The following is an 8,805-nucleotide window of genomic DNA, read 5'->3' as shown; positions in this document are numbered from 1 at the left end:
CAAACCACGTTTTCTTGGCTTTGGGTAACTTCCTTCCAGTTGAACTTTCCATTCTGGTCTTTGTATCATGACGTCGTGGCCCCTTCTTTCAGCGATTTCTTCATCTTGGGTAATATATATGTAAATATATATATATCCATGAATACATCATCCCCCACGTCTGCTGACCATGTTCTCCATATTTTAGTAACCTTCCTTAATCAGATTTTCCCTCTTGCTGGATGGCGTCGTGGTCCCTGAATTTCAATAACCTTCCTTATATATAAAGAAATATATACTTACTATTTTAAACCATCACCCACTTCCCTTTTCTTCTATAATGTTGCCAACTTAGCTGAAGTAATTGTTTAGATTCTCCTAAAAGCAAGGAGAAAATCCAGTCCCATGTTCTCTTGGTCAACTCTTGACGTAGTTGAAAACCTTCCTTTTAGGATTCTTTGAAAGCATGATCTTTTCATAAACCTTCCATAATACCAACTCTTAAAAGAACTGGTCCAACGTGGTTAACACCATGGTAAGCTTAGTAGAACTTGCCATATGTGAAAAAATAATTGGTTGGATGAACTTTGACTTGGATAAGAAGATGTAGGCCCTTGTTTTAAAGATGGCAAGTCTTATTAGGACTCACCTCTTTCCTTTTTTAAAATAGAAAAACCCCACATGGTAGGATTTGTACTGCCCCACTTGTATTTGATTTTCAATTACTATGTAATATTGCATAACTTTCAATAATAACTTATTAGAGTTGCGATCCAGCGTGGTAAGTTCCAATGGAACTCGCCACATGTTGCCTTTCCATTAGGCCAAAAATAATAGAGTAAACATATCCCCCCAAATTCCTTACCTTGTGGAACAATTTGATGACATGGCATAGGATTTGAATTTCACCATATGAAGAGAAAGAAATTGAAGAAGATGAAATGGAAGTACTGGAAAAAGGAGAAGATGTTTTGTATAAAGTAAAGGGATAAGAAAAAGTTTCTCAGGTACTTTCAATATGGTTGGACTTAACTTTGAATTGTTAACATGGAAATGCATGTATATACAAGCGAGATGAGTAATTTCCAGTATGAATAGAACCTGGACCATGTAATGTAGCTTATTCTCAATAAAATGCTCCATACTTAGGAAATCAACTGATCTTGGAAATTTTGCTAAGTCTACCTCATAACTTTAGCCAATGTACTTTTCCAAGTACTTAGCTTTTCCTTCTTAGAATGGCCGAAGTATGGCCATTATGCTTCCTTTCAAGTATACCCCATTAACAGGTTGCTTGTGGGATCCTCCATCTATATCCATCAATCTATAAGCCCCTTTTCCAAGGACTCGTTCCACCAAGTAAGGACCATCCCAATTAGGTGTCCATTTTCCATATTCCAATGTTTTAACTCCAGGTGAAAATTTGACTTGCCATACCAAGTCTCTTTCAACAAACGTCTTTGCCTTAACCTTCTTGTTGTATACCCGCATAACTTTCTTCTTTTGAGCAATAATATGGTCTAAGGCATTGAGATGGACATCATCAAGGTCTTCTAATTCTACCAACATGGCATGGTTGTAATCTGCTGGGGTTAGCTTATTTTGGAAAGGCACCCTTACAGACCTGATGGTCATTTCCATTGGGAGAACAACATCATGTCCATATATAAGCATATATGGTGTAACGCCCGTACTTGATCTTTTTGAATTCTTGTAAGCCCAAAGGGCCTCAGAAAGTAGGTGATGCCACTCCTTTGGATGATTCTCAATCATCTTTTCAAGGATGTTGAGAATTACTTTGTTGGAAGCTTCTGCCTGTGCACTTGCTTAGGCAAAATATGGAGTAGAATTGATTACTTGAACGCCACATTCAGCACAATAGTCAATAACCTCACTTCTAACAAAGGAAAGGCTTCTATCTGTGGTGAGAGTCTCTGGAATTCCAAACCTATGTATAATGTGCTTCTTGATAAAATTAATCATTGTTGACTGCTCACAGGTCTTTAATGGAATGGCCTCCACCCACTTTGTGAAATAATCCATTGCAACTACCATATAAGTATGACCATTGACAAATGGTGGCCTTAACTTTCCAATAAAGTCCAAAGCCTAACCTCTGAATGGCCAAATTTTCACTATTGGCTGAATGTTTATAGCTGGAACTCTTTGGACCGGGCCATGTTCTTAACATGTAATACAAGTTTTTGCAAACTCTATACAACCTTTCAATATGCCTTTTTAATAATAACTATACCTTCTTAGAAGCCATCTCATTTTGATTCCAGCTTAATGTGCTCCGCATATTCCAAGGTGTGATTTTGCATGGACTCGTTCCTACCAAGGCATCTTAACAAAAGTCTATTTTTTTTTACTCTTTTTATAGAAATCTCCATCAATTAAAATATAATAAGGTGCCAAAAACTGAACTCTCTTGTCCGCATTAGCACTAGAATCCTGCAAGAAATGAATGATTGGTGTTCTCCAATCATCCAAGTATAATTAATCTATATCAACATTGAATATCTCCCATATCTTTTTGGCAGGTTTGATTCTTTCTGGCTCATCAGTTTGGAAATGACCTGCTATCTCATGCCGTGACTCTACCAAAGGAAAAGTCCTTCTTTTAATCGTGATCAAAGTTTCTTCTACGCCTAGTGGGACTTTCACTCGAGAGGCCAATTGTGCTAGATCATCAGCCTCCGTGTTCAAATGCCTTGGCCAATATTTGAGTTAGAAATCATCAAACTGGCAAAGTAATTCCAAGGTCAAATAGTGGAAAGGCCTCAAATGCCAGTTGAGACATCTATATTCTTCAAAAAGTTGATTAAGTATCAAGTTAGAATCTTTAATAATTTGGACCCTATCCACCTTTAGCTGTAGCAGGATTTCTAGCCAATTGATAAGTGCCTCATACTCAGCTTGGTTATTTGTACACTTGAAATCCAAGTAGAAAGAAAATGTGGTTTTTCTTCCCTTTGGTGAAATGATGACTATTCCAACTCCTCCTCCATCATAAGTGCTTGATCCATCAAACATGAGAATCCAAGGTGTATAGTCAAGGTAGAGATTATCCACCTCATCACATACTTCTAAATCCATCTTGGTAGAAGGATGATCTGCTAAAAATTCTGCCACTACCCTTCTTTTGACCGTCTTTTGTGGAATATATTTGAAAGAAAACTCCATTAAGGTCAATGACCACTTTCTAATACGTCCAGTGATCCAAGGCCTCGAGAGCATACACTTAATCAAATCTGTTTGAGAAATTATATATATGGCCACTGGCAACATGTAGGTTCTCAACTTCATAGCCATATAATATAAGGAAACACAACTTTTCAATGGACGTATACCTACATTCTGCTGGAGTGAGCACCCTACTTAGATAATAGATGGCTTATTCCTTTCCCCATTCATTGTTCTGGGCTAGAAGAGTTCTAATTGATTCATCGGCGGTCGATAAGTATAATCTTAAAAATCGCTTCTTGATTAGAGGCATCATCACTAGAAGGTTGGCCAGGTAGCTTTTTAAACCTTAAAAGGATTGCTGGTGTTATTCTGTTCACTTGAATTCCCCAGCACCTTTTAATTTCAGCAATAGAGAGAAGGCATAAGTCTTTCTAGCATGGTTGGCAATAAACCTCCTTAAATATCCAACTTGGCCAAGAAATCTTTGTAGTTCTTTCTTAGTGGCCGGTGGTTTTGTTTCAATAATTGCATTTACGTTATTTTAGTTTATCTCAATACCTCTTTGGTGGACCAGGAAACCCAGGAAGTTTCCAGCTGAAACTCCAAAAGCGCACTTTAAGGGATTCATCTTCAACTTATACTACCTCATCCTTTCAAAAGCCATCTTCAAATTCTGGAGATGTCGAACCTTGGCCGAGGACTTGATGACTATATCATCAATGTAAACTTCCAAGAAATGACCGATTATGTCATGGAAAATGGCATTCATGGCCCTTTGATATGTTGCTCTGGTATTCTTCAACCCGAATGGCATGACAACCCATTTAAAGGTTCCAATAGATCCTGGACATCTGAAAACCGTCTTAGTAATGTTTTCTTCTGTAATATAAATCTGGTTGTACCCGGAATGCCCATCCATGAATGAAATAATTTCATTCTTGGCAGCAGAATCTACTAATTGTTCAACAGCAATAGGCATGGGATATTCATTTTTTGGAGTTGCAAGATTGATATTCCGGAAATCCACACATATCTTTAGCTTGCCATTCTTCTTAATAACTGGAACTATGTTGAAAATCCAGTCAACATACCTGGTGGTATTTATAAAACCAGCCTTGTGTAGCCTTTCTATCTCTTCTTTGACCTTTAGAACATCCTTCTTGAAGGCTACTTGAAAGGCCTGAAACCTTCCTTGATTGGCAGCTTATGCTTTACCAGCTCTCTGGAAAGTCCTAGCATTTCCTTGTACGTCTATGCAAAGAAATCTTTGTATTCATGAAGTAAAGAAATTAATTCTTCTCTAAAGGTTGGTTCCAAAAGCTTACTAATGTAGGTAGGCCGAGGGTCTTGCTCCGTTCTAAGATTAACTTCCAAAAGTGGATCTTGCACTTCGACCTTGAGATCATCTAACTTCATTGGCATTGCCTTCAAGTCTGTTAGTTAAATAGCATCCAACTTGTCTTCAGTATCTTCCATAATCTCCAAAACATTGGTCAAAAATGAGGTACTGGTAGATGCAGTCTTTTCTAGCCGTAGTTCGGCTAGATATGCTTTCAACCTAGCAAGGCAACAATTAACCGCCTGGCCAAGTATTTTATCTTTTTCAGGTTTCTCTTCCATAAAAACTTTTGTTTGAGATGCAGCATTAAGCACCAGCCTTGGGTAGAATTGTTGGCCTTGGTGTTCCTTGGAAAAGCTCCCTTACATCCTCTTCTGTGAGAGTTCTCCTCATGGTGGCCTTCCTTGGACGGCCTTGCTATCCTTTCCAATAAATCTAATTGGAACGAATTCTTCACTATATAGCTCAACATCTGCATAGTAAACCCTTACCACAAATGACCGGTTATCAACCTCAACTACTTTCACCTCATCTCTATCCAAAAATATTAGCATTTGATAGAGTGAAGATGGAATGCAAAATTTTGGGTGAATCCATTCGTGGCCTAAAAGCAAGTTATAGGCCGATGTAGACTCAATGACAAAGAAGGCTGTGATGGAAGTTCTATCTCCCACCGTTAATTCCAATAGTAGAATACCTTGTGTATTCACTATTCCTCCCATGAAACCACTAATGGATACATCAATTGGAATGATGTCTTTAGGCGACTTTCCAACCATACGCATGACATTGACTAGAACAACATTCAATACTGAACCGTTATCTACCAAAACTCTTGCCAAGGGTCTCCCTTCCACCAGTACCTTGATATATAGGGGCTTGAGTTGTTGAGTCATGCCATATGGTGGCTTTTCCAACACAATTTTCTTTGGTTTCATGGGGTTATTTTCTTCAATTACAACTCCCTTTAATTTCTAAAAATGCTCAGCTTCATCTTCGAAAACTTCTTCTATATGGATACCATTGTTTAGTTCCATTACGAATAGCCCGGAACTAGACTGTCCAGGGTTTTTCATGGGAAGACTTGTGTCTACTACATCTCCTTCCATTGAAGTTGGTTGATTTGGATGTGGCTCAAAAAATAAAGGAAGAACCACTACCATATTGCAAGTAAACTCACCCAGAAAGCTACCAAAATAAATCTTTTTGCTACTGCTGGAACTGTTGGAGATTTCCAAGTCTGCCTCATCTTTTGTAAGATCTGTCATCAAGGAATTTCCTACTTCTAAATCAAGATCAACCAAATTATCAAGATCTCTTTCATTTCCTTTAGCTAGAAGTTTTGATAAATCTGGTGACTTGGTATTCTTCTTTAGCTCGTTGGACCAACCATGGTCCTTCTTCAATAATTTTCTTCTGTCAGCCCTCTTCCTTCACTACCTTCTCTTTTGTGTGCGAGTCAAATAGGAATCATTATGAACAGGAAACTAGGGATGATCAAGCCTCTTCCACCTTTCACTTTGCGAGGTGGAAGGCTTAACCATTCTAGGATGGAAATGGTCATTCCCTTTTCTGATCCATACTTCCGAGGCTAATTTTAGCATGGAATACCTGTCACCTTCAAAGGTTTTGTCATGCCACCTATTGCTTTCATGCCTTCTGCTAAAACGAGACCTTGCCTCATAAGAAATTCTACTTCTTTTTAAACTCATTGGAAGGAATCTTGGTCTCCTTTTTGCTACCCTTCTTTCTTTATAGACTCGAATTTCCTTCTCTGGAATGGTTACAGTAACTATGTTTTCCACCTTTTGGAAAGTTAGCCGATCCTAGACCTTCCTCTTCTGACCTTGGTCATCATTGGACAATTTCTCCTTCTGCTTCTCTTTTGAAAAATCTCTATGGCAACCTTCATTCTGAATTTTACACTTGGGGCAACAACTTTACTGGATTAAGGCAATCTGAGCCTCTCAGAGTGCCTTTCTAACTCAGCCACTGTTTTCTCCATAGATGCTGACGCCTTAGGAATTTTTAGCTTTCTACTGGCTGCTGGATCTGCCAAGTCCACCTTCTTTTTGGGATGCTCCAGGACCAGAGAAGTAACGTTTGTTGCAACGACCTTAGGGAAAGGATTTCCATCAACACCCATCACCTCTGATTTTTCTGGAAACTTCAGCCTGCCATCTTCAATTGCTTTGTGCACAATATTGCAAAAATCTACACAATTGTTAGTGGAATGGCTCCACGAATTGTGAAATTTGGAATACTCTTTCTCGGCCATTTCAAAGGCCATTGGCATCTTGCGGCCTGTTGTAAAGATCAGCTGCTTATCAGCCACGAGCAAATCAGCTTTGGAAAAGTTAAAAGAGTAGCTCCTGGAAGGGTCTGCCCCCTTCACTTGGAACTAGAGGCGGCCTACAAGTTGGCCATGGCTGATTTTGGTTTTGCCAAAGCCTCACAAGTATAGGCCTTCTTTATGTTAAGCTCAGCTATATTAACTTCCAAATCTCCCTCTATTTTAGTGGCAAAGATCTCGCAATTAGGATCGTGATAGTAATTGCCTTTGGAAGAAGACTTATGATCTTACTCTTCATGAAGGAGATCTTCATACTTAGCCACTATGCTGGCCAAGTCAAATAAATCATGGAATTGCACTCCTTCAAACTTCTTACAAAGTTCAAATTCTAAGCCATTAACAACCATTTTCACATACTCTTCTGGTGGTAAGGACAAATTGCATTTGTATTTAGCCTTTCTCAACCTGGAAATGAAACAGATCACCGACTCTCCAGGTAACTTATGAAGTCTGGAAAGTTCTACTATAGACACCTCTAGTTCGATATTATAGAACTGAGTATAGAACAAGTCCTCAAATTGCTGCCAACTTTGGATAGAATTGGCTGGCAAGTTGGAATACCACCTGAAAGCATAGCCAGTCAGTGTATTTAGAAACAAGCGTACCTTCAGCCATGGATTCGCTGTTGCTTTTCCACATTGGATAGTGAAATGGCTGATATGTTCCAATGTAGACTGTTCGCCCTCTTCATTAAACGTTGTGAATTCTAGAATTCTGAAATTCCTTGGATACTCAACTTCGTCAATGAACTCCAGATAGGGCTTTTTGTAAGTTGGCTTTCCACCCCTTTGAGTTAGGCCAAATTCCAATTGGAGGAATTCTGCAAATTGGCATTTATCAAGTGCCATGGGCTGTGGAAGGTTGTTATCTGGCCTCATTTGAGGCTGGTTAACACCTTGATGCCCCCAACTTACCATCGGTAGTGGGTTAGCGTCAAAAAGGTTATTCCTCCAATGGTTCCTTCTTCCTTGGTCCGGAAGTGGCTCCCTTGGAAAAGGTTGCCCCCCAACCGCCATGGCCATGTGTGGCCTTAGAGGAATAGGTGTGGCTAGCTAAATGTTCACAGGTGGAACATTCTGTTGTGCTTTATGGATGTTGTACGGCCATGGTTGGCCAGGCTGATCATGCCAAGTCTGCTGTGGAAACGCTACAGTTGGAAAGTTCTAAACTTACTGAGTGGTTGACATGGGCATTGATTGTGGAATGGTCATCTATACCACAGGAGCAGTCACAGGTGCAGCTGGAATATACGTCTGTGCCATTAAAAGGGACAACATCTGCTACAAAGTTGGAAAGAATGAACCTGCATGTTGTTGAGAGGGACTGCCTTCAATAAAAGTAGCCGTCCTACTAAGTTGGAAAGCCGACTGTTGAGTCTTTTCAAAGTTGTTTGGCCGAAGGGCCAAAACTTGGTTCAAGCTTCCAAGCGTCCATTCCAATATAAACTCAAACCTTTGAGAGATTCGATCTACCATTTTTTCTAACTTCTGATCGTTAGCAAGAGCGGCTTTTGCATGATCTTGACTAGCCTTAGATTGATCTTGCGCAACTCTGGATAAGTCTTGAGCGACTCTTGCTTGGTCTTGTGCAAACATATCTTGTTGCATGGCCATCATGTGGATATTACCCATAATGGGACCATTTGCCATTGTTTGGGCAAACTTTTCCACCATATCGTTTTTATCAGGTGCAAATCGTGAACCTTCAGCTGGAAGTTCATTGACTTATAACTCTTCAATCTCAGCAAGGTCTTGGACAATCATGCCTTGCCTTCTTCTATCGACCATTAAACAATCTATCTAGATATCCCGTCGTGCATGACAATATGTTTGGCTCTCGGGAAAACGCCGGTGCCGTTCTCCGGAAAGGGTGGAATGTGGATAGAATAGTGTGGTGTGTGGGCGTGCCAAGAACTGTAGTAGTTCCAAAGTAGAAAATTCGAACA

General features: G+C 39.7%; 2 protein-coding genes across 2 annotated transcripts; both read right to left on the bottom strand.

Annotated features, from left to right (window-relative positions):
- Window positions 1–1,212: 1,212 nt before the first annotated feature.
- On the bottom strand, window positions 1,213–2,034 carry LOC132296116 (uncharacterized). The gene is made up of 2 exons (XM_059794354.1): window positions 1,837–2,034; window positions 1,213–1,794 (listed from the first exon to the last, which is right to left on the bottom strand). The coding sequence occupies exons 1-2, from the start codon at window positions 2,032–2,034 to the stop codon at window positions 1,213–1,215; spliced, it is 780 nt and encodes a 259-aa protein (XP_059650337.1).
- Window positions 2,035–6,455: 4,421 nt separating this feature from the next.
- LOC132296114 (uncharacterized) lies at window positions 6,456–6,803 on the bottom strand. Its single transcript, XM_059794353.1, has one exon. The coding sequence runs from the start codon at window positions 6,801–6,803 to the stop codon at window positions 6,456–6,458; it is 348 nt and encodes a 115-aa protein (XP_059650336.1).
- Between the last annotated feature and the right edge of the window lie 2,002 nt (window positions 6,804–8,805).

This window comes from Cornus florida, unplaced genomic scaffold (genome assembly GCF_030987335.1).
Source record: "Cornus florida cultivar Cherokee Brave unplaced genomic scaffold, ASM3098733v1 CherokeeBrave_3.0.0_Hap2_Chr02, whole genome shotgun sequence".
Classification (NCBI taxonomy): Eukaryota; Viridiplantae; Streptophyta; class Magnoliopsida; order Cornales; family Cornaceae; genus Cornus; species Cornus florida.
Note: the sequence above shows the minus strand (reverse complement) of the source record. Positions and strands in the feature narration are given on the sequence as shown.

What these genes read in the sequence shown, in the direction of transcription:
- LOC132296116 (XM_059794354.1), bottom strand. Translation starts at nt 2,034, where the DNA reads ATGGTAGTTGCAATGGATTATTTCACAAAGTGGGTGGAGGCCATTCCA. An exon ending in GTGCTGAATGTGGCGTTCAA is followed by an intron (nt 1,795 to 1,836) that starts GTAATCAATTCT and finishes GCAAGTGCACAG; the next exon opens with GCAGAAGCTTCCAACAAAGT.
- LOC132296114 (XM_059794353.1), bottom strand. Translation starts at nt 6,803, where the DNA reads ATGCCAATGGCCTTTGAAATGGCCGAGAAAGAGTATTCCAAATTTCAC.